This window comes from Alexandromys fortis, unplaced genomic scaffold (assembly GCF_014885135.2).
Source record: "Alexandromys fortis isolate MF-2015 unplaced genomic scaffold, M_Fortis_MF-2015_v1.1 scaffold_264, whole genome shotgun sequence".
In the NCBI taxonomy this organism is placed as follows: domain Eukaryota; kingdom Metazoa; phylum Chordata; class Mammalia; order Rodentia; family Cricetidae; genus Alexandromys; species Alexandromys fortis.
Window position 1 is genome coordinate 776,656 of NW_026068140.1, and position 27,454 is coordinate 804,109.

The window sequence follows — 27,454 nt, forward strand, 5'->3', positions numbered from 1 at the left end:
ATAAAATTTTTACACGTTACTTTTTTTTTTTTTTTTTTTTGGTTTGTTTGTGAGGAGGGGGAGGGTGTTTCTAAACAGGGTCTCGCTATGTAGCTCTGGCTGCCCTGGAACTCAGTATATAAAACAGGTTAGTTCTGAGTTCATATTATCCTGCCTCTGCATCCCGAGTGCTGAGACTAAGGTGTTTTAAAAAGTTTTTTAGCTTTGTGAATCCCGTAAGAAAATGTCACTCAGCTGGTGAGAAGACAACTTGAGTTTGAACCCTGGAGCCCACACAGAGGTGGACGGAGAGAACAACTCCACAAAGTTGGCCTCTCCACGAGGCATGGTGTGCCAATACACACACGTTAATCATTTTAAAAATGTTATTTGCACATTATACTTGTATACATTTATAAGGATCAAAGTAATATACAGTATGAAATGATCTAATCAAATTAACATCACTTCAAATGCTTCTCATTTATTACTCCTGTCTCCCTGGAATGGTCACCTTTGCGATCTTCTCAGGTGATGCAGGCACTTGAACCTACAGCTCAGAGGAAAGTGACCCGCCTAGGTCACATGTAGCTGTGCCAGGCTCATTACTGGGCAGGCAGGGCTCCTTTTCCCTGAGTCATCCTAGTCCTCGACCGATTTAGGGCCTGTGACCACTATGGGGAGCAGCAGGGCCAGGGCAAGGGGCTCATTCCTGAGAATAGTGAGGTGAGGGCAGGCAGCCCGAGGTGATTTGGGGGTTCGTACTGCCCCCTGGCAGCCACGGTGGAAATCGCATGCAGGTCGGCTCAGAGCTGAAACAGGCACTGCCTGGACCCTCCTCAGTGGAATCCCAATCAGGATGAATGCTGGCAGAGCTCAAACCCAGTGCCAGGGTTGCCAGGGACATGTCCCCCTCCCCACGGGCAAGGGAGCAAGCGACGGCCCCTTCTCCCACCTGAAGCCCGGGGAACCCGCCCTTTCGTACACTCAGAAAGCGTTTCATTCTCTGGCCGAGTGGGTTCTACCAGGGTAACTCCAGTTTTGTAGTTCAGGGTCAGCTTCAGAGGAGGAGGCTTTGCTTCGGGGTGCAGCCGTCCGGGAGTTGGCCCCCTGATCTAGTGTGTGAACAGACATGGTCCCTGTAGAGCTCACAACCTGGAGAGTGCAAGTGACCAAATATCTCTGCAGAGTCAGAGAGGGAGTCCTCAGGGAGGATGTGGAATGAATCCAGGGCTTTTCATATGGTAGGCAAGTGCCCTGCACTGAACTACATCCCCAGCCTTTAAAAAGAAGCTGCGTTGCTGTTGTTGTTTCTGACAGGATTCGGCTATGTCGCTCTGACTAGTCTGGAATTCACCATGTAGCCCAGACTGAACTGGAACTCAAGGTAATCCTCCTGCCTCAAGCCTCCAGAGTGCTAGTATTACAACTGCCAGCTAAAGTCTGAGGGAGGTGGTCCCCCCCCCTTCATTTAACAGCCCTGGTTGTCCTGGAACTCACTCTGTAGACCAAGCTGGCCTCGAACTCACAGAGACGCAACTGCCTCTGCCTCCCCACAGCCTGGCCTGAGATAGTTTTAAAAAATATATTTGATTTTTTCGAGACAGGGTTTCTCGGTGTATGCCTGGCTGTCCTAGAACTTGTTCAAAAAATATAGAATGGTTCACAATTTTCATTTCATCCTCGTGCAGGGCCTATGCTAATCTCTGTATCATTCCAATTTTAGTATATATGCTGCTGGAGCGAACACAAATTGTTTTTAATAGTGTCTTTCTACGTTGCCCGGGCTTGCTTTGAATCTGTGCTCCTTTTGTTTCAGTCCCTAAGCAGCTGGGATTACAGGCCTATGCCTCCAACTCTGTCTGTCCAGGAGTCAAGAGGGCAGTCCAGGTGGGCCGCAGCCTGAGAGCGATCCCAGGAGTGCAGGGAGTCTGCGGTCCTCTGACATCAGCGGGCGCCAGAGATGAAGCTGCACCCGGCTACTGGCAGGGGGCGTAGGATGTCCTCGGGCAGAGCAGACAGCACAATCTCTGTTCGAAATTCTCCAGTCCCGGGAGTTTTGGGTCCCCCGATCGCACATGCCCCATCTTGGTAGGATAACCGTCTAGGAGACCGCACCAGTCCTTCAGGAAGGTCGGGCCGGGCGGGAGCTCAGGCTGTCCTGGAAGTCTCAGCGGTGCAGCTGCTGTCCTGGAAGTCTAAGCTCGTCTGGGTGAGGTGGACGGATGCCCAGAAGGTGGCGCGAGCCGGCGGCGGCGGCCGGGCACGGATGGAGCCCACCCCGCGGAGCCACCCGCCTGCCACGAATTGTGGCCCACAGCCGAGGGCAGCTGCGCGCAGCTGGGTGTGCAAATGTATGCAAACGACTCGGCGACAGGGCTGTCAAAGGTGTCGTCGCCGTTGTGGAGAAGTTAGGCTGGGGTGTGCTGGGTCCCCGTGACGGGGCTCCTTACAAAGGTGAGGGCAAAGGGCCGCCCGCCTGCTAGCTTCGTGTTCCTGAGCACGCGGGGTACGGTAGGCCAGGCTACAACAATCCCGCGCTCATCGCAGCCCCAGAACTTCCTCTTTCCAGGACCAGGCGACGCCCGGGTCTGAAGGTCTGTCCTCCCCCACCCTTCTTGAGGCCTGTCTCCCGCCTCCCTTGATGAAGTCCTTCCGGAAGTCTAACCACAATCACTCTTGCTGTTCGTACTTTATTTTTCCTGGTGGTTTGGTGAGATCCAGGTTGTTGTGTTTTGGGTGTGTGTAAAGAGGCCGAAGTCTTCCTGGGCACAGTGAACAGCCGAGGACTGTCTGGCGCTTGGAGGCTCTCCATCGCCTGCGCCTCCCGCGGCTGCCACACGGGGTCTTCCTTGCGCCAAGAATGGGGACTCGCGTGCCCCGCGCCCGCAGCACCCAGAGCCCTCCCTCCCCGCCCCCGCCGCCGCTCCCAGCCTCCCACGACCTTCAGCTCCCCTACTCGGCGTCTTGGGATCTGCGCGTTCCCCGAGCCGAGGGCGCGGGAGGAAGCCACGGGGAAACTGAGGCCATCCGCCGGCCCAGCTTCGTGGTGCTCGGGTGCTGGCGCAGCTGAGGAGGCGGAAGGGGGCGATCAGAGCAGAGTTGGGTGGCCCGGATGACAAAAGGCAAACGGAATGCAATATGGGGAGGAGGAGGGCTTTTCCAGGAGGGGAACGGAGCTGTGAACATGGGAAAGGGAGCGTGGGAAGAAAATCGAGGCACCCGCTTTCTCCAGTGAGGCTATAGCTTGTAAGATTTGATTGCGGTGGTAAGACACCAGGAAGAACTTCCCCAATAGAGTCAACCCTGAATGCTCAGGGTGGAGGGCTTGAAGATGAGATTCCCGAGGACTTTAACCTGAAAGCCCCTCCTACTGGAAACTGGTGGAGGGGGGAAAGGTGGGAGGACGCCCAAGTGGAGTGGGTCGCCCTTCCCCCGCGGGAGCAGTCAGACCAGGTGCTCGCACGGTGGCCGCCCACTGGGACGCCCAGGTGGCCCCGCGCTCCGCCCCCGCCCCGGGCTGGCGGCCCGCAGGAGTCGCCCTGGGTGGCCGTACTTCGGAAGCACACGGTAGGGGCGCTGGGGACGCCCGCGAGTGGGACGCCCGGCTCTGGGCGGCGAGTCTCCCGCGCGCCCTCTGCTGGCCGCAGGGGCACCAGGCCTGGCTCCTCTCCATCACTCAAGGGTGTGGGGAGATTTAAGAGCAGAGCTCCCGCCCAGTTCTTCAGTCTCTGGAGACCAGGAGAGTGGGGGATCCCCAGCAGCCCGACGCCAAAGCATCTTCCTGTCCACTGTGGGGGCTATGGAATCCAGCCAATTCCCAGCGTCTCCTAGCCTGGCCCCAATGTACCAGCTCTTTTTCCCGTTTGCCAGAGATGCCTTCCGAATACACAAACCAGTGTGGGCCCCTCTCCCACCTCCACACTGCGCACAGGAAAGGACACCCCTGTGGCCACCTCGGTCTTGCCTGAGTCCATCTGGCCGCCTCTCACACATACTTTCTTACGTGTCCTCAACAACTTTCCTGCTTATTCCTTAAAGCCCACTTCAAAAGCCCACTAAGTTTTTCCTTCCTGTGGAGTCCAGCGTGGCCTCTAATTTGTAGTCCAGTCTGGCCTTGAACTGATCCCCTGCCTCCATCTTCCTGGTGCTGGATGGCAGTTGTGCACCGTTATCCTAGGCTGCACGAATTTTAGAAGCGTCTCTCTAAAAAAAGTTATTTATTTCTATTTTATGTACGAGTGCGCTGCATATACACCTGCAGGCCAGAAGAGGGCACCAGATCTCACAGAGCGTTGTGAACCACCATGTGGGTGCTGGGAATCGAACTCAAATCCTCTGGAAGAGCAGTCAGTGCTCTTAACTGTTAAGCCATTTCTCCAGCGTCTCTCTTTGGGAGGCTTTTGTCCTAGGCATGAGCTATTTATTATTCTGATTTTCTTGCTTCCATCTATAACAAGATAAAGTTCTTATCCACTCTTAGCACTACTAAGAGCCCACCTAAGCTCTCTCACTGAAGCACCCGAGGGGACCACATGGCTCATGTATGGTCCCTAGGCCTAGAGTATGAGCTCACCTGCCTATAATACAAAGGGACAAGTAACTGAAGTAGGCTCTGCCTCCATCTTTCCCTCCCAAAATATTGGCTGTCCAATATTTTTTAAATCTTTTAAAAAGATTTTTATTTATTATGCATACAATGTTCTGTCTGCAGGCTAGGAGAGGACACCAGATCTCATAACAGATGGTTGTGACCCAGCATGTAGTTGTTCGGACTTGAACTCAGGACCTCTGGAAGAGCAGCCAGTGCTTTTAACCTCTTAACCATTTCTCCAGGCCCTGGCTGTCCTATTTCTTTTGGGTTTTGTTTTGTTTGTTTGTTTTGTTTTTCCAGACAGGGTTTCTCTGTAGCTTTGGAGCCTCTGCTGAGAGTAAAGGTGTGCACCACCACCGCCTGACTTTATTTCTCTGGTTTTACTGGGAACCCAAGTCTAACGGTGCTGCAGAGCCTAGCTGCAGATGGGCAGGGGAAAGGGGGCCTTGCTTCCTGCAGAGTCCAGGAGGCAGAGCTTAGCTGCAGATGGGGCGGTTCCTGCTAGTTTTTGGGTCCCACCTAGTCCTCACTCATCTATGCTGAGGCTTGCGGGCAAAATCATAAATTTGGGAGACAAGAAGAGAGATAAAGATCATTTGTTGAAAATGGTGTCATCAATCACGTGCTAGAGAGAATGCATGCAAGAATTCCCCGAACCTGGGTGCTCAGATGCAGAGCTCACCGGCTAGTCAACTCCTCCCTCTGCTGGAGGTTGCTGGAGGTTCACTCTCTCCTGTGTTCTCAGAGTCCTAAAGCCCTTTCCTCTTCCACCAGCCAAGAGCCTTGTGGTGGGGCGGGACACCCCCTCCCACCCACCCACCCTGTTAAAGATTACGTTTTTTGAAAGAGCCTGGAGGGGAGATTCTCAAACTCCTAGTTTCTGAGTTTCAGGTTGAGGACAGCCAGATAAATAATGGCTTGCCAAATTAATTAATTATTTTATTAGCCTGAGTAATTATTAATCAGGCCATTAATCACCCAGCTGTGTCCCATGAATAGCGATTAGTTGGGGGATGGGTCAGTAGAGAAGCAGGTCATGGCTGTGAGGTCTGCCAGGCTCTGCTTTCCTCAGTCCTGGGAGAGACCCTCACACCCAGGCATGGATGTGGGTCTGCCTGGATCCCTTTGCTCTCTCCCTTCGCTGTCTGAAATCACATGGGAGAGGACCACATCCACAGGTGACAGGAAGTGAAAAACGGTATGGAGATAGGGCTGGAGGTGTCAACATGAGCCGGCCGTCTCCACAGCTGCAGTCCTGACTGATCACGGACATATGAAATGGTTCCGAGTTTTGCCCATAAAATAATGTTTTGATGGGATGGAGCAATAGCTTGGTAGATAAGAACACTTGCTGTTTTCTAGAGGATCCAAGTTCAATTCCCATCACATAGCAGCTCTCAACGGTCTGTAAGTTCATTTCTGTAACTCCAGTTCCAGGGAATCAAGTGCCCTCTTCTGGCTTCCAGAGCAGCAGGTGTGATGCAGTCCACAGGCATGTATACAGGTAAAACACGCAGACACAGAAAGTAGTAATGAAATACATGCATGCAGGTGAAACACGCAGACACAGAAAATAGTAATGAATAGCTTTAAAAACCCCATGCGGAGGAAGCATGGAGATCGAGCCACACATGAGGGAGGATGGAGGGCACAGTGAGCACAGAAGGCTAGGGCAGCAGGACTGAGGTACTGAAGGCAGACTGGCTCTTCACCTTGGAGTTGGGAACTTGCCCCTTGTCAACCAACGCCTGGGATTCCCTTCTGCTCCCAGGACCTCTGTCCCAACATCAGCAATGGACCCAACTCTTGACTCTCAGTCCCTTGAATTTCCTGGGACTCTGTCACTGCCCATGGGGCTGGAGGATGTGAGACAGTAGAGCTGGTGAGGCGGTGCCCTGCATGGTCACCCCTTTCTCATCTCCATCCCTCACCTCAGGCCCAATGGTGCCTTCTTTCCCTGGACCAGGTGCCTCTGCTGGAGCCCCCCCCCCTTTAGGTCCCTGCTTTGTATTTATAGATTGGTTTACAACCTGCCCAGGGCAGCTGCACTTGGGGGCTCAGGCTCTGTCCCTTGGGCTGTGTTTACTTAGGAGTGAGGGAGGCTGTTCTGACAGGCCAGACTACAACTCAGGGAGGTGGGTGGGCTAGGAGGGGGCAGGGACACAGGCACCCTGGGAAGCAGAGGGACACCTCCATCCTGCTTGCTCCCAAGTCTACTGGAAAAGAGGTTTCCCATGCCAGGTCCACCTGTTTGGGGCACAAGATAAAAATGGAGAAAGAGTTTTCCTCTAGTCTCAGACAGGGAGAGCCTGTTTGCTCATCCCTGCTCAATGTTTCTTCCATCAGTGCTCTGGGGGTAGGGCTGAGGGTCAGAGGTGGGCAGCTTCTGGCAGGACAGAGCTTGCCGTGACATAAACAGGGCCTGGATCTCAGCCTCTTGTTTGGAATTCTCGGTGGCTGGAGTGGTAGCGTGGGAGGGAATGGTTGGGCAGTTGGTGGGAAAGGAGTGGAGAGGGCAGGGTGGACATTAGGGAGGGCGGAGGTGGGGGCACAGCGCCATAGACTGTGACATTACTGACCTTGGCTTTCAAAAAAGGTCTACTGCCCAAAGTCCCTTGAGCTTGCATGGCACCCTGTCTTCCGGAATCACCCAGGGCGTCCTCTGAGCTGACACATGCAGGCCTGTGTGGGAAGCAGGGAGAAAGGGAGCTGCAAGGCTCAGAGTCTGGGCCACAGCCTACTGGCTTGCAGCGGAGGCCAGACGGCAGAGAGTGACCAGTGTTAAGGCCGGGTTGCCTGCTCTGGCATTCACTCTGTCTGGGAATTGCTGTCTTCAGCAGACACTGAGCAGAAGCTCCAGACTCTGAGATGTTAGCGCTGCTAGAGTCCTGCCTTTGCCGGCAGGAAGAGCTTCTCCTCTGACCGTCCCTAACCTACTGTGTGTGTGTGCGCTTGGTGGTGGGGACTGGTGAGGGGTTGGGGTGTACAGGAGGGTAGGGTTTGCTCCACATCTCTGATGGCCCTGTCCCCAGATCTTCAGGTCTCCAGTGGTATCACAGACCTTCCTATAGCTATGCTTGTCCACCTTCCCGGTTCTTCCTCAGTCAGGGGACACCTCAGGAAAAGGCCATGGAGTTCTTTCTCTTGCTCCCACTGCTGAGCTGACAAACTGCTTGGTGCCCTTGCAGCCCTTCCTCAAGGGTGCCGCTCCACCTGTCCAAGATTTCCCATAGAGCCTGATTCCTACACCCAAACCTTGCTAGTCTGCACTTCTGTGACTCTTTTGCAGATTCCAGTGCATCTTGGGTAACACGGAGAGGAGCCCCTTCCAGTCACGGGCTCCCAGACTGTCCCTGGCAGAGAGTGCAGTTCTCTGCACTGCCAGCAGAGGGCAACACGCACGCAAGTGCCGCGGAAGGGTGCATAGCGGAGCTAGAGGTCCACCTCAGGAATTGTAGGGCTGCTGATCACAGAGGAATCTCTGGTTCTTTGCCTTATTTACAGACTCTATAAAGCTAATCATATCAGCTATAATTTGAGGCAGGAAGTTTGTACCCGACCTGTCACATTCTCAAAAGAACTGTGAGAAGCTATGATTTCCATTCTTCTTGGAAGAATGAACTAAAGCTGGGGAAGGTTAAACCACGCAACCCAAGGTCACACAGCTAGCTGGGGCACTCAGGTGGTGCTAGGTGGCTCTGCAAGGGGGGGTCCTGCTCCTCCAGCTCAGTGCGCTGCCTGCAGGCCCCACATCCCAGCCTCTTCCTTCCGGTGCCCAGCAGGGTTCAAAGGACAACTGGGCGGGGAGCCCCCCTCCCACCGCAAAGGCGGGAAGCCCCCCTCCCACTGCAAGCCTCCTAGCCTGGCCAGATGCCTTTGGGGCCTGGAGACAGGACAGGAGAATGGGGCAGCCATAAACAGCGGCTGCTGGTGGCTGTAAAACTAGCCTGGGCCCAGGCTGGAATGCACAGGAATCCTGGAAGGATTTTCCCGGGGTCTGGCTGATAACACCTTTGGGGCCCTGGGGTCAAAGGGGAATCCGCCCCCCTTCCCTCCCACAGCCCGCGGTTCTGCAGCCGTCCAGACAGTAGTCTGGAGATGTTGGTCAAATGTCTGTCTTCCAGACCCTCCCTGCTCTTTCCCAGAAGTAAAGGTCCTTCCTCATCTGAGTCTGCTGGCTGTGCAACTTTGGGCTTCTCCGCCTTACTCCCCTTCCCACTGTGAACACATCCCACTACAGGGCCTTGCTCACAATAGCACTGTGTTCCGGATTTCTTTTCTGTAAAGAGATCAGGGTCAGCGGAGGAGTGTCCTTCTCGTTCTTTTCACAGACCTTCCTAGGATCCAGGAAGGAAGCTGTTTGACAGGGTGAGCCTCAGGACCAGGTGAAGCTGCTCAACCTACCTGCCTGAGCAGGCCAGACCCCTAGCCTAGCTCCGCAGGAGAGGCTGCCATGCCGCACGTGGTCAGCAGGGGGCAGCAGACACCCGGCCTGTGGCATCCAGAAGTGGTGTGCCAGCCGACCTGGCACTGCATAGCAGGATTGAGGAGAGCAAAGGGGAGACGGGGCATGCGAACAGCAAGGTCAGGTCAATGCCCTTACCTCCGAACCTGTGTGTGTACGAGTGAGGTAGGAAAGAGCTTTTATTCAATGTGACCTAGGCGACATGCACAGAGGTCGTGTGTGTCTTAGAACACACCCTACCACCAAGTTATCATCCTATTATGGTCAGAGGGTACTCGGTAGTCTGATGGTCCAGTCCCTTCGTCTTGAGATGAAGTAGCTGAGACTGGGAGAGGTCAAGCTGCTCACCCAGGCTTCCAGCAACTCGTCCATGTCCACTGAGGTCTCTCGTGTGGTTGGTGCATCAGTAAGAAGACCTACCCACCTTCCCTGTGCAGCTCAAACTGGGAGCCCACTCCAGGGTGCTGAGGGTGCTCCAGCTGTCCTACCAGCTCGAACAAACTCTCTGCCTCTGCCTTATGGCCCAGATGAACCATGTGAAGACAAAGCAGTTTTCCCCTTAGACTCCAGGTGTTTGGAGCCAGGTAGGACATCTGGTGATAAAAATACAAACCTCATTGAGGGTGGTGGCACACACCTTTAATCCCAGCACTTGGGAGGCAGAGACAGGCAGATCTCTGTGAGTTAGAGGGCAGCCTGGTCTGCATGGTAAGTTCCAGGACAGCCAGAGGTATATAATGAGACCCTGTCTTGAAAAAACCAAAAAAGAATATAAACTTTTTTTTTTTTTAAATCGGAAGCTCATAATCCAATCAGGTTCAAATTCACCATGTAGCTGAAGATGACCTTTGACACTGCTGGTCCTTCTGCTTCCAGGTCACCTGCCTTCACACCCTATGTGTTGGTCTTACTTACGTTTTCCACTATGCTTAGGCTAGAACTTAGGAACCATACATGCTACATGTATATACACCAATCCTCAGCCTAACAGCCACTATTATTCCCTCCATCCTTACCGCTGACATTTGCACAGAGTTTATTCCCACACACATCAGATCATCTAATGGCTCTGTCTCTCAACAGCCCCACAAGGGAGGCGTTTTGACCCTTCACCCACTATACACGAGACATCAAGGTTCAGAGGGTCAAAGGTCTAGTCTGAAATCAAACAGTCAGCCAGTAACCAGACTGTCCTGACTGAGCGCCAACTTCCAACCATAGTGTGTCTGACCCAACGGCACCAGCTGCGTGACAACTGGATACCCGTCAGATGGTGCCAAGCTCTTCTCACTCCTCATTGCCTGGAATCCATAGCTAAAGCCTGGGGGGGGGATTTTGAAGAGGGGCAAATGGAAGCTTCAACCAGCAGAGGGGATAGAGTCGGGGCAGGGAGTCCAAACCTCCCAACCTGGTTGTCTGGATCCAAGCTACTCCACAGTCTGTCTTGACCAAAGTTACAGGCCACCGTGAAGTAGATTCAGAAACAAAACCTGGACTCCTAGAACTGCTCTTCTAGAGGACTCAGGTTCAACTCTCAGCACCCACAGGCTGCTCACACCCATCTAAAATTCCAGCAGGCACCCTGGAGTGGACTCCAGTTTGAGCTGATACTTTTCTGGCCCCATAGGTGGCTCACAGAATCACATTAAGACAACCCACAGTCAGTCAGTCAGTCAGTCAGTCAGTCAGTCAGTCAGTCAGACAGACACACGCATGCACGCGCACACACACACGCCACACTGGACTCAGCCCAGTTCTCTGCATTGCTCTTGGGAGGGCCATGGTGTTCTGGGAAGGCAGGCTCTTAGGCGAGGTTGGACAAAGAGGTAATTGGAAGCATGTTGTCCTTCCATCTTCTTGGGTCTTGGTTTCTTACTCTGCTTCTTTCACCTTTTCTGCCGCTTATTGTCTGTCCTCTCTCAGCCTGGGCATCTCTTCTTGTCCCTCTGCTTCCCAGTGGGCTCTAGGCCACTTGTTCCCAGCCTGCCTGGACCAGCTGGTAGGTGTGACTTTGAACAGCACTGGTCAGTCTTCTCTGCAACACCGCCGCTGCTCAGGCTCTCTTGCTGATCCTGACAGGATGAAGCCTGCACCAGCTTCCTGCAGGGCTGCAGAGCTGCCAGACTGAGGAGGCACCGCTCAGGGAGGGAGGGGCACCCAGGCTGGGAAGGGGATCCAGCAGCCTGGCCCTATTGACTGCCCCCACTCACCCCCAGTGTTCTCCTTGCCCTGCCCCCAGTGCAGCTTCAGGATCTGTCATGCCCTGGCCTCTCATGCAGCTGGGAAGCTACAGTACAGAACTAGCCAGTCCAACAGAGGGAGAGCTGGGGCCCTGAAAACCAACAGATCTCCCGTTTTTCCCAGATCCTGATGCTATTCTACTCCAGGGTCTGGGAGTCCTTCCTGCACTGCAGATACTGGCTGGGCTCAGAAGGCCAAGCCTCTGGTTCAGGAGACTAAAGGGACAGGGGCCCCATGATCAGAACTAGGAGCAAGATCAGGGTCTCTGGAGTGGGACACTGGGAGGCAGGACAGTGCATGTCCCCTTCTTGGTGGGTGGAGACTAGCTTGTAGCTTGGTGGGGACCTGGCCGTGTTTCCCTTCGTGTGTCAGCACAAGTCCACACGAGTGGATCTGGGGTGACATAATCAGGTGTGGAACACTAAGGGTCAGAGGTCTCTACCTCCCTGTGCTACCCCTCTAAACCCCAGAATCGGGGTCTTAGTGCTCCACACCTTCAGTACTGATGCTGCGGTCAGTCTACGAGGGGGGAGGCCAGTGCGGGTGCTGTGGTGAGTCCACGTGAGAAAGACAATGTGGATGCGTGGTCTGTCCAAGTGGGGAGGCCAGTGTTGGCGCTCTTAGGCTGCATCCCCTCAGGGCACAGGGACCATCCCTAGCAGTTTCCTTCTGAGGTCCAGCCATGTCTTGTCTATGGCCTTCGCTGCTGTGGGTGTCCATTCCTCCTTTTCTGATGGACACAACTGTCCCTTTCTTATCTGCTGTCTCTTTCTCACTGTCGTTTTGGTTTTTAATTAGCTAATGTATTTTCGGAGAATGTCATCATGAACCCTTCTGGGAAGTCTTCCCTGTGGTCTGTCTCAAGTCTCTCCTCCAAAGCAGCCTGCATCTGGATTCATCTCTCAAAGAAGAAGACAGCCACAGATGTCCCCCTGACGGTCACAGCTTTCTGGTGCCATCCTTTCTCCTGCCCTCTCCTCGTGTTAATCTCTCTTTCCTCTTCAGAGTTCCAAAACTGTTTCTATGGTTTAAAACAGCTAAAAAGCAAAAATAATCCCATAGTGAAACCCTCTAGGTTAGATATCTGGAAGGACTTCCAAACAGCCCAGGAGAGGAGTCCTGAAGAGGGAAGTGGTCTGGGTTAAATCCTCCCCCCCAGTCCCTTCTTGCCATCCACTTTCTACACTGTGAGGGTCCTTCACCTCCGTCTTGAGTGTACAAGGTTCTCGGTCTCTTCAGGGACCCACCAGTGCTGCAGGCCCCCTGCGCTTGCCCTTTGTTGCTGTTCTAGAATGTGTGCCTCAGCCATCACCTCAGGATGCCTGGGAGGTGTGGGAGGCTGGGCATGCCTGAGAGGATCTCACCAGTGCGGCAGCTCTTGTGACCTCCGGGCAGCCTGACTGACCACCAGCACACCCACACAGTGCTGAGCAGACACTCACAGACCACACTGTCTTGAAGGCATAGCAGGAGGGTTTGAGTCTTCAGTGTCTGTTTGTGATTCCCTCTGAGGGTTCCTGGGACACACACACACACACACACACACACACACACACACACACACAAGGTCTCGCAGAGAGAGGTTTAGAAGGGTAAAGCCCATTGCACCCCTGTGGCTAGTACCTGAGTCTTTACCCTCATTACATGCCAAACAGCCCTGGTTGCCCTGGAAATCACTCTGTACACCAGACTGACCTCGAGTTCACAGAGGTCCTCCTGCTCTGTCTTCCAAGTGCTTGGACTAAAAGAGTGCACCTCCACACTAGACTTTCGTGCTGAAGTCTTAACACAGTAGGCCAGACGTGGTAGTTTCACCCGGTAATCTCAGCACTTGACAAAAACAGGAGGATTGGAGCCAGCAGATCCCCTCTCCCTCGGTCTCTCCCCTCAGGGCTGGGATCACAGGTGTGCCCGCCCTACTATGCAAGAAATCATCCAAAATCAATTTGATCTATTTAGATGGAAGAGGAAATTGAAGCCCAAGGGGAGGTGAGCCAAGGTCTGGTAGCTATGAGAACCGAAGGCGTTAGGCTGTGTCCCCCACTCGGGGTTGGGGCTGACCAGCCAGGGGCTCACACCGCAGCAGCCTCCGGTTAGCAGCTGTCCAGGCCTCACAGCCAGCCAGTCTGGGTGCAAGGCGGCGCCACCCGTCCTGTCCTGAGTGGCCACAAGGGGGCTCCGGCGCCAGGCTTTTTCCTCCTCTTGGCTGGAGTTGTGAGGGCCAGCCAGCACGCAGCGCTTCTTTGCACCTCTGGTTACTCCGGCTCTTGCCCCTACAGCTGCCACCGAGGGGGCCGTACCAGCCCTGACGCTGCCAGACCCATACAGACTTCGACTTCACTTTCCTATCCCAAAATTCCTTCCATGTCTCAGTCAGTAAGTCCTTCCAGTTGTCTACCCTTCCAGTTGTCAACTGAGGAAGACAGGAGGAGGTGGATGCTGCTGCTTCCTCCTCACCACCCTCCTGATGCTCCCCCCTCGCCCTCAGCCAGGTCCTCCTTTTCTTCTTCTCTTCATCTGGCTCTGTTTTGTCATTGCTGAACCCTGAAAATAGAGTGTCAGGAAAGATGTAAATTAGGTACCAGGAAGGACTTCCTAACAGGGCTGCGAGCTGCAGGGTTTGACCAACTGAAGGAGACTGAACGCAGGCAAGGGGCTGTGACTCAGCCGGGTCAGGGAGAGTATTGTGACCCACAGGTCCCCACCTACAGTCTCTCTTTGGAAGCAGAGGGGCAGTGTTGCTTCATGGGGTCTGGAACAACCACGGACACACCTGAGCCCTCTGCCAGGGTCAAAAGACAGAAACAGCTTCCGCAGTCACTGGTGTGCCCTGGAGGCCCAGGCGGCCAGAGAGAGGCCAGCAGCCTCCTACTCTGGGCTGGAGTGAGCAGGCCTGCCTGAGCCGGAGGACTACAACGCCACACAACCGCCTGTGCACCACCCAACTGTTCCAGCGGGCAGTTGACAACCCTCCGCCTCCCCTTCTTTCCGAGGCCAGGGATAGAGCAGGAGGGAGATGCATCCAGTTCTCAGGCAGAAAAACTGGCTAGGTCTGTGTGGTGGTTCGCGCCAGGAGGATCACTGCAAGTTCCAGGACAGCTGAGCCACACTAGCCAACTCCCAAACCAAACCGAAAAATCAGGCTGAGAGTGACCAGGCCCAGCTGGATCTACGCCAGCCAGGGTCAAGGCTCGCTCCTTCCTGACTCCGCCCTCCACCGACCCAGCCCACAGAGCTCGGTCCCCCGCCTGGCTCCGCCTCTTCTCTCGTTGCTTTGGGTTCTCTGCTCCTCTTTCTTTCGCGCCTCCCCATCCACGCTCCCGCGCAACCCTAGTTTCTCCCCCGCCTTAACTCCTGACCTGTCCTTCCACGCTTCTTTGTGAGAAGGGGCCATTTAGGAAACCAGAAAGTGTCCCTCGTGGTCCTGGGACCCCAACCTGGTTCGGATTGGGTTGGTTGCTATCCCTCCCTGACCTTCTCAGGGGTGCTCCCCTTCTTGATGACTAGGAACGCTAAGGAGTTGTGAGCCGCGTCTCCCAATGGTGTGTTCCAGGAAAGTTGTACTCTGCCTGGTGCTGGGTGTGGAGAAGGAACATCAGGGAAGCCTTCCCAGGGGAGGTGACTGTCGAATGGGTTTTGAGGGATGCGCTGGAGTTTACCAGGTTCATAGGAGGCGTGCGGGGGTAGGCAGTTCTACTCGAGAGACCAGACCGCCATGGGTTGGTCTGTAAGCTGTCCAAGCCCTGTGCGGTCCCCTGGTGACAGGCCAGATAAGGACACTTTTAGAGGGGCCTCTCGGCACGGACAGGCCAGCGCTTGAGGCTTGCGTAGCCAGAGAAAGCTTCCTGGAAGAGGCTGGATGCACTGTGTAAGTGTCGGGGAAGCCGAGGACCTGAGACTCGGCTCCTGGGCTTGGCAGGGGCTCCTGGTGTCTGGATGACTTTAATCTGCTCAGGAGGGACTTGGGCTGCGGTGAGCAGTGACTCCCCCAGGCTCCACTGGGCGTCTTTCTCCCGCCCGCCCTTCCTCAGCTCTCCTCGGGCCTTGCTTGAAGTCCAAGGCAGGGGTGGACCGCAGAGTCCGAGGGAGAGAAAAGGGATCTCGGACACGCAAATGAGATGCAAACGACGTGCCGGCCACACCCACCCTCTGGGCCTAGACGAGCCACACCCGCGCTTCACAGCCCTGAGCCTGGAAGGACCTGGGTGCAGCCAGGCTGTCCTGAGCCTTCTCCTACACTAGCCGAGTCTTGGAGTCCCGGGTGGTGTCTGATTCCCAGGGCCCGAGAAGGGCAGGCCAGGAAGCGCAGGGGCTGGGCCAGGGTCACAGATAAGGGAGACAGGAGGGCGGTGAGCTTGAAGGCTGGGGAAGGACCCGCGAAGAGAATGACAGCGCCGAGAGTCGCTGCAAACCAGGGACCCCAGCCGCATTCCTGCAGAGCCTTGAGTGACACGGGCAGGCGGAAGGGCTCGCTCGCGTGCGCCGCCGGGACTGTGCAGCTGTCTCCACAACTCGGCTGTCTGCTTGTCCCCAGCCACAGTACTTTCGCCTGTCCAGCGCTTTGTGTTTCTCTTTGTCTGCCAGTCTCTCTCCCATCCCCCTTTCTTCCTCTGCCCGCTGTCTGTTGATCCAAACCTCGCTGTCAGGACCCTGTGTCCTGGCCTCCTTTCTTGCTGAATCTGGGGCTCCATTTCCTCTTTTCTAGGGTGGCCCAGCTGTCTGCCTTCTATCACGTTTGTAAAGCTCAAGGGTATGGGCAGGCTGAATGTGGACTACTCGGGCTTTGTAACAAAGGATGGAATGTATGTGAGAGACCACATGGCTCTCTTATCTTCCAGGACAAAACAAGAAGCAGCAGCGTGAGGCACAATGGGTAGATATTCAGTAGGACGTCCCAGAAGGGAGGTCCACAGCAAGGTTAAACGACCACCATTATACTCTCCATCAGTAGGGTGAGCAACAAAACCTAGCCAGCCGCCCTAAAAAAAGGCAGCAGGGACTTGTACAGGGCACACCCCCTGCTAGACTGCCACCTGCACAAGCTCTCAGGTGGGGAAGAGGCGCGCGGACAGCGCCGGCTCCCCACCTCCACCGCCTTTCTCACATCTTCAGCCCAGGACCCCGGCCGGCCTCCTGCCGCTCGCTGCGAGATGGCTGCTGGGGACGGAGTGATGTATGGAACACAGATAAAATGTCAGCAGTTCTAAATGGGTCCGGAGAAGCAGCCGTGGGGGGCGCGTGGGACCTCACCCCCTCCTTCCGAGCCCCGCGGCCGGAGCCCAAATGAGGTTTTGAAGAGGAGCCGGCGGGCGGGGCGGCGGCCGGGCGGGGCGGCGGGCGCTGATGTATGGCGGTTTCATAACTTCCTCGGTATTAAAGGCGGGTTCACGCGGAGGGCAGCGCCATCAATCAGCGGCCTCAATGGGCTGGGATCCTCCGCCTGGCGCGCGACTGCGCGGCCCAGCCAGCGCGGGGGGTGCGGGGACCCTGCCGCACGCACGAAGCTGTGCGGGGCGGCTCGCCCGTGTGGGGCGAGGGGCAAGCTTTGAACGTGAAGTTGATCGCATGCAAATCGCATGCAAATATATGCAAGCGATCTCGGGCTGCGGGGCCTACGGCTCCCGCGTCCTCCCTCCTGGGCGAGGCCTGGGGCGGGTTTGCATCCGGTTCTGCCTGGCGCCTGGGGTGCCTGGGCTCCCCTTCAGCCTTCAAACTGGTCATAACGGGGTGAGGGTGGGATGGTTCACGACACTACCCTGCCCAAGAGATGTGACCTGAGGGGACAGGAGGAATTGGGTGGTGGGAGAAGCCGCTGAAAGGTTCGTGTGGCCTGGGATTCGGGCCTGAAGTACTCCCGGACTGGTGAAGGAGTATGTGCCCAGAATTCTGACATCACCTCCTCCCCTGAAGGCTGGGGAGCCACAGGGTGCAGGTGGTAGACAGGGCTCCCTCCAGCGCTTTAGTTTTTTGTCATGGTGTCTCCTAAATAACAACTCACTAGGTAGCTGAGGAGGACCTTGAATGCCTGCCCGTCCTGCCTCTACCTCTCAAGTGCTGGATTGCAGGTATGTGCCACCATGAATGACCACGCTGCAGGTAGAACCCAGGACTTGAAACTTGCTAGCCAGGGCTCCCCTTTGGGCACTGTCCCAGCCCTTGCAGATTTCCCTGAGCATATACTCGGCAAAATGCCGAGCTGCACCCTGAGAGAAGCAAGTGCCAGAAACACACAGGTTGGCAGCGCCATGAGCCCTAAACCACCAACAGACACACTGAACTGTGAGTTCCAAGTGTCACCGGCCTCATACAAGTAAAGACAGTGACCCCTTCCAATAGGGGAGAATTGGGATTTGGGACAGGGGGCAAATTCCAGGCCAGGGACAAGAGTGGCGTGGCACTGAGGATGAGTACGGCTCGAGCACTTCCGTGGTATCAGGCGTGGGACAGAATCGGCAGTGATTACCACTGCGGAATACAGAGGTGAGATGTGGGAGGGATACGTGTAGGGTTGGAGGACACCAAATGGGACTGGGCTTACTGGGCAGAAAGGGGAAACCGGCTCAGGGAGGCTGCAGAATAAGGCAGGTGAAGTGTGGCAAGTGTGGTCTTCAAGCATAGCGGGAGGACTCAAGTCTTACTTTGTGGCTGCCGACACAGGGGCTGGGCAGAGGTGGGGGGCGGGGGTTGGTAGGATAAAGCCTAGGTGGCAGGTTGGGTCTCACCTTCCTATGGGCTTTGTGGCCTTAGTCCTGGTTGATCTTCCTCTTCCCAGTTGCTCAGCTCAGCTCAAGTGCAAGAGACATTCTCAGTCTGCAAAATCGAAATCTAACATCCATTTTTCTCACTCCGAGACCTGGGGGTCAGTCCTCCCACCCCAAACACTGTCTGTCTGTTGTCTGTGTGGTCTCCTCAGGGTAACTGCTCTGGACAACTCTAACACCACTCAGACAGATTACCCAACTTCCCTAGTCCTGATGTCTCCCACCACTGCAGCAAGTCAAATTACTCAGCACCCCCTCCTCTCAGCCCGGGGCTCTGATGAAATCCGATTAGTGAGAAGACAGCCTTGGTGAGCTGAAGGCTCTCTGATAATTGCTTCCCAAGCAGGCAATGCGCTGGAGTCCTGTGTTCCCGGGCATCCAGCGCCAGGAGCAGGGAACACCCAAGCTGCCACCTGCCTCCAGTTATGTGGGTTTCAACACAAAATGTTGACCTCTGTGGTCTTGGGTTTGAGGGTCAGATGAAGGCCCACATTTCAACCTCCCCACCCCTTGGGGAAATGTACATACCCATTTCCCTGCAGGGTGGAGGAAGGCAGGCATGGAGAACAGAGGCAAGGGGATGGCTGGATATGAACTCATCTCCCTGCTTCCGGGTTCTGGGAGGTGAGTAGGTGGGAATGAGGCCTGGGGGCCTGCGAGCAGCTTCCTCTACATAGTCTCCTCCCCACTAGGCAAGCTAGAGATGGTTAAATCCCTGCAGACTGGAGTGCCCTGCTGCAGATGCCTTCAAAGGTTGATCCACCTTGAGGCTTCTGAGCCAGGACAGGCTGCTGGGGTGCAGGGGCCCTGACCCTCTTCTCTCCTCTCCACCCTCAGATCCCCTTCCCAGGTCCCCTTCCATGTACACAATAGGCCTGCCCTTCTCTTCCCTAAAGCAGGACATCTTGAGGGTTGGTGTTTGTTTGACATTTATTTATGAACGTGTGCTCATGTGCCATCATGCAGGTAGAACTCAAAAGACAGCTGTGGAAGTCACCCTCTCCTTCCACCACGTGGATTTTGGGGACTGAATTTAGGACTTTAGATCATCAGCTTTGGTGGCAGGTATCTTTACCTTGCTGGGCCACTACAAACTACACTTTTTTTTTTTTTTTTTAAGACAGGGTCTGGCTCTATAGCCCAGTTGGTGTCATACATGTGATCCTCCTGCCTCAGTCTCCTGGATGCTGACATTATAGGTGTATGAAATCATACCCAGAAAAAAAAGCATCTCATGTGCCTGTTAATTCTTCCTCCTCCCCATGTGTACACTGGCATGAAATCCAGGACTTTGTGCGAATATGCCGTTCACCCCGAGTTATACCCAGCCCTCCTTTCTTCATCGTTACCGCAAGTCCTTCCCTACTCTGATCCAGTCTCCTCCAGACCTTTGCAGAGGGAGGTTCTTTGCAGCCCCGGACTCCCAGTCATGAACAGAAGAGTGCAGGCTGTGATCTCTGGCAAACTCTCCAGGGATGAGCTGGTTAGGATTATGCCTTTGTGTCTGGCCAGGAGGTTGTATGCTCAAGCCCGGCATCTGCCTGAAAGCCTGCCTGTTGCCATAGCGACAATGACTAACCTTCATGGTGCCCCTCTGGGCCAGGCCTTACAACACCTTGCCAGTTAATTTATCACAAAAGAGATAGATGTCAAGGAATGTCCCATTTTACAGTTGGGATAACCAAGGCACGGAGAGGTGAAGAAACCAGCCGAAGTCCTGTTAGTAAGCGGAGAGCATCACCACAGATCTAACCCTGGATCCGGACTATTAGCTTTCATATTAATGCTCATTCATATGTGACCTGACTGGGAGAGAGGGTGTCAGAGCGTGGACACAAGCGCCAGAAAGTCCTTTAGAGTTCCCCAGGGAAGTGGCCAGGTGAAAAAAACAAGGCCTGCATTGATCAGATAGGCCATCTTAGTTCTGTGCTGCCGAAGGCCCTCTACAGGGGATTTTCTGCTTGGCCTGAAGGTCTTAGGGAGGCAAAGCTAGCTCACCCAGCGGCCGATAGATGGAGCTCGTAGCCCAACACAGCCCCTGCAGCCTGCTGAAACCCAAAGGAAACAAGACAGCTGGTTAACCCTTCTGAACCCAGGTGGGCCTCAGAGGCTGCTCCACAGCCCAGCGCGCACCTGCTGGTTCTTCCTTGGCCACAGTCAGGATCTGCGGTCATCCCTACCTCACAAGGCCATCAAGCACTGCCAGCCTGTCCCTTGAAGGCTTCTGGAGGGCAAGGCACCTAGGGAAGGGCTATGTTCGACTTTCTCCTCTGGATCTCTTTCTAATGTCTTTAGCAGAGACTTGAGCCCACAGTTTCTGAAAGAGAGAAGGGGTGTGTGTGTGTGTGTGTGTGTGTGTGTGTGTGTGTGGTGTAATGGTAAAATAAAAAAAATGCTGCGGATCCCCCACGGTGACAGGCAGCAGAAATGCTGCAGGTCCTCAAGTGGTGACTGGTCCAGGGCAGGGAGACACGCGGTGGCGGGCAAGAGACAGAGACATGGACAGGCACGCCATGCAGAGTGAGGCTGGATATTTATTAAGTGGGTTATGGAGGGGAAGGGAAATGGGGAGAAGAGGAGAGAGAGACAGAAGGGAGAGACAGAAGGGGAGAAGTGGGGAGAGGCAGAAGCTGCCTCTTGGAGAGGGAGATGGAAAAGAGGGAACTCCGGCTGGAAGCTGAAGATCAGCCTGCCTCAGCAGATGGGGAGGGAGTGACTGGGCGAGGCGGAGAGGGTCAGCCTTAGCAGTTCATCTGCACCTCTGTTTCTCTTTCCCTAGGGACTCAGAGCTTCCAGGAGTCCATGGACTCACAGGGACAGAGGAGTTACTCAGTTCTATGGAAGTTGACATTAGGTGGTGACTGTCTTTTTTATTTTTATTTTTGTTTTTGTTTTTGAGAAAAGGTCTCACTATGTACTTTGGTGTAATGACATTTCATTTGTATTTTAATAAATAAAGCTTGCCTGAAATTCAAAGAGAGTAAAACAGCTGCACCGATCAGTCTTACAGACCAGGCAGTGGTGACACACACCTTTAATCCCAGTAGCCGCACTAGTTTGCCATAGAAACCAGGTGGTAGTGGTGCACGCCTTTAATCCCAGCACTAGAGAGGAATATAAATCAGGAGGAGACAGCTCTCAGACACAGTCTCACTGTGAGATTCCTGGAGGCAGGATCGCCATTTCAGACTGAGGTAGAGGTAAGAGCTAGTGACTGAATGTTTTGTTTTTCTGACCTTCTGAACCCCAATATCTATCTCTGGTTCTTATTAACTGTGCTACACTCTGGGCTGGCCTGGAACTCAGAGTGACGTTGGCATTAAAGGCAAGAGCCATTACAGCAGGCAGGTGGGGACATTTTGGGCATTTTGTAGGATCTCTGTTTTCCAGCTACTCACTTCTGTCATTGTTGTTTTGCCTGAGGCCAATTTGGGGTTCTGAGGGACTGTAAAGACCAACAAATGGACTGGGACGTGGGGTGGGGGTAGTGGCCTAGAACAGAGTCAGGCAGATGAGGTCTACAAACCAGGCCAGCGTGGTCTACACAGTGAATTCCAAGACAGCAAAGATGAGACCCTATTTCAAAACAACACAGTTCCCTGAAACAGGGACAAAACCCAACTGGAAGAGCTGACAAGACAAACAGTGTTGGAGAGGGCTTCCTGAGGAGGGTGGGGGCTGTAATTGGTTCCGTCCATACTTCCACCAATCCCTTTCCCCCCTTTTTTTTAAAAAATATTTATTTATTTATTTATTATGTATACAATATTTTGTCTGTCTGCAGGCCAGAAGAGGGCACCAGACCTCATTACAGATGGTTGTGAGCCACCATGTGGTTGCTGGGAATTGAACTCAGGACCTTTGGAAGAGCAGGCAATGCTCTTAACCACTGAGCCATCTCTCCAGCCTCCCTTTCCCTTTCTTTTTGGGCAAGATTTCAATTAGCTCAGGCTAGCCTCAGATATTTAGCAGAGGATAACTTTGAACTTCTGATACTTATGCTCCCTCATTTGGAAACGGCCAAGGGTGAGGCAGTAGGAAGAAGCTCAGGTGCAGTGGGTCACCCTTGGGGATGGATCAGTGGTAGGATCAGGAGCTCGCTGGGACTGCCCACTGGGATGCCCTGGTGGCCCCATGTCTCTGGGCTGGCCAGGTGGGCTGAGTCAGCAGGAGTCACCTTGGGTGGGCACACTTTAGAAGCACATAGAAGGGTTCTCTCTCCAGGGTCTCACTGGCTTTCAACACGTCTTTCTGTTTCAGTCACTCAAGTGGTTGGATTACAGGTATGAGCCACCACACCAGCCATACTAGCTTCCATCTGCCTCTTTGAAAACTGGGCATCCATCTTTCCACCATCATGGAAACAGGGCTGAGGACCTTGGTTCTCTGAGGCTTCTGTCAGAAGTTTCTCTGTAGAATCAGGTCACGCTCAGACTGAACTACGAGGGCTTTCCTGGCTCTCCAGTGTACAGACTGCAGGTTCCATATGCCTACGAGCAAATTTCCACAATGCGTCTCCTCACAGAGACCGAAGAATGCTTTTGGTGCTACTTCTATGGAGAACTCCAATCCAGGATACAAGCTGGCAGCTGTTAAGGGAGCCAGGTCAAAATGGTGAAGTTGTGGGTTTGGACACTAATGGTAATGGGATGTGAGAGAAATGCCTCCTTGGCTGTTATGCACACAGTAATGACCCATGGGAGGCTGCGGAGGTGAGGTGTCATAACTTGGGGCAGCAGGGGGCGCTGGGAAAGGTCTCTGGTGGGTGAGGGATTAGGCATGGCTGGAGAGTCCAGATTGTTGTGAATGAAGTGACCTTTAACTTCCAAGACATCTTGGATTTAAATCGTACTATTAAACTACAATCCCCAGCGACCTGTGGAACTCACTTATCGAGTTTTCCGGTGATTTGGGCATTTCCGGCGGAAGCGGACGCTGCTAGCCATTCTTCTAATTTGAATGCTGTTGACTACGACTTCCAGTGTCCTTTGCGCCGAGACGAAGAAAGGAAGCGGAAGCTGCTTGGGGAGCTGCGGCAGGTGAGGAAGTAGGGGGCTGGATCTCAGCGCAGGGCGGAGGGGCTCGCGGGCTCGGGAGGGGTGGTTGAGCTACGGCGCCGAGGTCTAAGGGGAATCCCTATGAGCCCTGCTGCGTGTTAATTTTGGTTTAAATCCCGTGGATTCCTGGAGAGCCTATAAGGAGCAGGGACTAACTAGTGACTTGGGTTCTTGTTTTTATTTTAGGTTTATTTATTTATATAACTTATACATTTGGGTGTTGTTCTGTTTGCATGTACATCTACACACAGAAGAGGGCATCGGATCCTATAGGACTCGGTTAGACTGTTGTGAGCCACTTTGTGGGTGCTGGGAATTGAACTCAAGACCTTTGAAAGAGCTACCAGTGTTCTTAACGGCTGTTCACTGTGGCTTGGATTCTATTAAACTTCTTGGAGTTAATATCAGATAGACCGGATATGAGTATGAAATTTATCCTCGACCACACATATCTCAGGGTCACCAGTTGCTTTTAAATGTAATTTGAAATGGCTGACATGTCTTGAGCATCTGGGTTTTGACTTTTTGAGAAAAAAATTACATGTAGTTCAAACTGTCCACACCCTTGCTACAGGAGGAATACTCCCGATCTGATCTTTCTGTCTCTACTTCCCGAGTGCTGGACCTATAGGGATGTGGCTTCAAACCTTGCTTATGCTGGGGGATTGAACCCCAAGGCTTCGTGTATGCTAGGTGAGCCCTCCACTGACTTGCAGCATCAGCCCAATGAACGGATGGTGACTTTGGGTAGGACTGCTAGGCTTCCAGTTAGCGCTCTGGGAGTGTTTTGTCTGGGATAGGAAAGCTCAGGTTATACTGTATGTCAGCTTGCTTGTCCATCTTTGTTCATGGTTTACCCACAGCCTGTCTTACTTTTTATTCAATTTGGATTTCTTCTCCCAGCAAGAGACTGACATGTAGGAACTCATACATATCTAAAAGACAAGCAGGTTAAAAGCTGGTGGTAGGAGATGGAATATGAGGAGCCTAAATGACTTGTACAAGAGAACCTTCTGAGATGGCTCAGCTGGTAGGGCGCTTGCTGTCACACCTGATGACCTGAGTTCAATCCTCAGACCCTTGACTGTAGAAGTAAACCAGCTCTCCAAAGTTGTCTCTGACCACACGTGTGCTGTGAATGCCTGCTCTGCCCAATAAATAATAAATAAATAAAGTTAAGGGAGAGAACAGCCAGGGCTAGAATTGAAGTTAGCTGACTTAGGCTGTGATAGGACCGGGCTTTGAAAGCCGAACAGTGAGAATGAGATCTTGTCACTTTGTGTGTGCCCATCCGTGCTGTCTTCAGCACCTGAGTGCTGCTTTTTCTAATACTGGTTCTACATAGGGAAGTGCAAAGCAAAGCAAGGTCCCGGAAAGCACAGTTCACGTCACCATTTTCAGCTTTCCAGAATGTCCTGGATGCCTGTCTGCACAACTCAGTTCCAGACTTCAGGCCTGGTTGATGGTGACACACGCAGGTTCCCAGCACTTAGGAGCTGGAGGCAGGGACACTGTCACAGTGTGAGGTTAGTCTGGTCTCTCGCAGGTTCTCAGCACTTAGGAGCTGGAGGCAGGGACACTGTCACAGTGTGAGGTTAGTCTGGCCTCTCGCAGGTTCTCAGCACTTAGGAGCTGGAGGCAGGGACACTGTCACAGTGTGAGGTTAGTCTGGTCTCCATCTTGAGTTTCAAGACAGCCAAGGCCGTTTCCCAAAACTTATAACTAAAATTAAAGCCGGGCGGTGGCGCACGCCTTTAATCCAGCACTCAGGAAGCAGGGGCAGGTGGGTCTCTGTGAATTCGAGGCCAACCTGATCTACAGAGCGAGTTTCAGAACAGCCAGGATAGTTTACACAGAGAAACCCTGTCTTGAAAAACAAAACAAACAAAAAATGAAGAAGAAGAGAGAGGGCTCATGGAGCTTAGGGATCGAGTACCTGCCCAGCCTGTTCATGGGCCAGGCTCCTTCTCCCACACTGGGTTTGTGGGGTGGTAAGAGGAGCCCATCGGGATGGGGCAGCTCAGTGGTAAAGTGCTTGCTTGGCCCCAGGGCTCCACTCTAACATGGGAGAAGCAAAAATGCATTGTTGGAAGGTAGCTTTAAACAAGATCGACAGAGTGGAAGTGGGTAGAGCCATGCATACCTGAGATCCAGGACCTTTTAGGTGTGGCAAGGAATTGAATAGAGCCAGGCTTCTGGTCTCCCTTACTCTGGCTGGGGTGGCCAACAACTCTCAACCTTCACCAGGGCATCTGAATTGCTTTTTTTTTTTTTCAAGTCAGGGTTTCTCTGTGGTTTTGGAGCCTGTCCTGGAACTAGCTCTTGTAGACCAGGCTGGCCTCGAACTCACAGAGATCCGCCTGCCTCTGCTTCCTGAGTGCTGGGATTAAAGGCGTGCGCCACCACCGTCCAGCCCTGAATTGCTTTGTGTGCTGTATGCCAGGCAGTTCATCACTGTGATAGATACCTGAGAAGAACAGCATGAGAGAGAAAAGGTAGATTTTGGCTCACAATGCAGAGGCTCCATTCTCTGGCTGTTTGGCCTCTCTCTCATGGCTCCAGGTCTGTGCTGAGGTGGGCATCCTGGGGGAAAGGTGGGTGTAGGGCAAATGTGCTCATTTTATGTCAGCCAGGAAGCGGGGGGGGGGGCAGAAGGGAGGGAAAGAGACAGGACAGACCCTCCGGAGACAACCCCCCCCAGGTCCTGCTTCCTCCATTAGATTAGCTTCCTCGTTTACTCAGTTGTCTCAATAGTGCCATTGGCTGGGGACCAAACCTTCATCATTTTATAATCCTAGCTTGTAGGGTGGGGCCGCGCTCTGAGAATGTCTCTGTACACTGAAGGAGGTGGTTTGAGCTGCATCTTGAAGGATGAGTTTGAACTGGATGTGGGTCACCTTCTTGACTGCTGGCTGATGTCCTGGCTAACTCAGTCATAATTGGTTGGGTTTCTGAAAATGGCCTGTGCAGTTTTGGGATGGGGTGGGAGAAGCATTTTGAAAGTGAGTGAAATGGCCAGGTACAAGCACTGGTTGTGCGTAGAACTGAGACAGGGTTGTAGTTTAGAAGGCTGCTGCATTTCTTTCCCTCTTCCATTCAAACACAACTTTATGAAGTGGGTATTATTATCCTTAACATTCAGATGTGAAAAGCGGAGGTTCTGGCCGTGGCTGCATAGCTTCAAAGAGTCTGTTCAGAGTCTGATAATCAACCTGTTCACCTCTGAGGATTCTTGAGTGTGGGAAAGAAGCTGGGCCGGGGTTAGGGGCTTGTAGAATTAGTGGGGTGGCTGATCAGGTGTGGGTGGTTAAGAGCGTGGCTTTGCGTCAGATTATGTGGGTTCAAATCCCAACTTCATTACCTGGTAACTGTGACCCTCAGCAACCTGCTGGATCTTGTTAAGCCTCAGTCTCCTGGCTTGCAACATGGGAGCAATATTACCTACCTCATGGGGTTGTTATGAAGATCAATGGGGCGTACCTGGTGGAGAGCAATTGCTTACCACCTGGAAGCTGCTCTAATTAGCCCTCCCAAGTCTCTGGGCTGTGACTATGCACCTGCATCTCATTCGTCAGTGCAACATTTCCAGGACATGCTCATCCTGGACAGACTGGCTTGTTACAGATGTCATTGGAGAAAAAGGGTGCCAGGAGATGTGTCCTGAATCCCAGCGCCTAAGAAATGGAGGTGAGCCAGCAAAATGGCTCAGGAGGTAAAGGTGCCTGTCACCAAGCCTCTGAGTTCAGTCCCTGAGATCCACATGGTGGACAGTGACAACAGGCGTCTGTGAATTGTCCTCCATAGATGTGTTACAACTCATGTATCCTAACACATGCATAAAAATAGTTTTATATGTTTGCCAGAACCAGGCAGTGGTGGTGCATGTCTTTAATCCCAGTACTCAGGAGGCAGAGGCAGGCGGATCTCTGTGATTTTGAGGCCAACCTGATCTACAGAGTGAGTTCCAGGACAACCAGGGCTACACAGAGAAACCCTGACTCTAAAAAATAAGACTAAAGCCCCAAACAAGCAAACAAACAAAAAAAAAAAGAAGTGGAGGCAGGAGGATCAGGAGTTTATGACCTTTATCAGCTACATCGCAAGTTTGAGACTAATCTGGGTTATGTGTGACCCTATCTCAATAAATAATAAGGAAAAGGCCAGAGATTTGACCTTGGTTAAGAGCACATACTGCTTTTGCAGAGAACCAGTCTAGTGCCCAGTACCCACGTAAGCGCACAGCTTCCTGTAACCCCAGCTCCAGGAGATCCAGTGCCGCCTCTGGCTTCCTTGACCACCACACATATGTGGCATGCATTCATACACACACACACACACACACACACACACACACACA

At 53.4% G+C, this 27,454-nt stretch overlaps 1 protein-coding gene and 1 non-coding gene across 6 annotated transcripts in view; one reads left to right on the forward strand and one right to left on the reverse strand.

Annotated features, from left to right (window-relative positions):
* Positions 1-1,626: 1,626 nt before the first annotated feature.
* Positions 1,627-1,729, reverse strand: LOC126491227 (U6 spliceosomal RNA). The gene has a single exon (XR_007589341.1). It is a non-coding gene; the product is annotated as a U6 spliceosomal RNA (small nuclear RNA).
* Positions 1,730-23,011: 21,282 nt separating this feature from the next.
* The window catches only part of Smug1 (single-strand-selective monofunctional uracil-DNA glycosylase 1), an 11,481-nt gene continuing 7,038 nt past the window's right edge, over positions 23,012-27,454 (forward strand). The window contains exons 1-2 of one of the 5 annotated variants that reach the window (XM_050126730.1): positions 23,136-24,623; positions 24,760-26,784. In XM_050126730.1, coding sequence (XP_049982687.1) covers positions 26,649-26,784 — 136 coding nt within the window. In that variant the 5' untranslated portion in view covers positions 23,136-24,623; positions 24,760-26,648. Of the gene's footprint in view, positions 23,080-23,135; positions 24,624-24,759; positions 26,785-27,454 lie in introns of those variants that run through there. The other 4 variants (XM_050126731.1, XM_050126733.1, XM_050126729.1 and 1 more) reach the window with 4 other exon arrangements.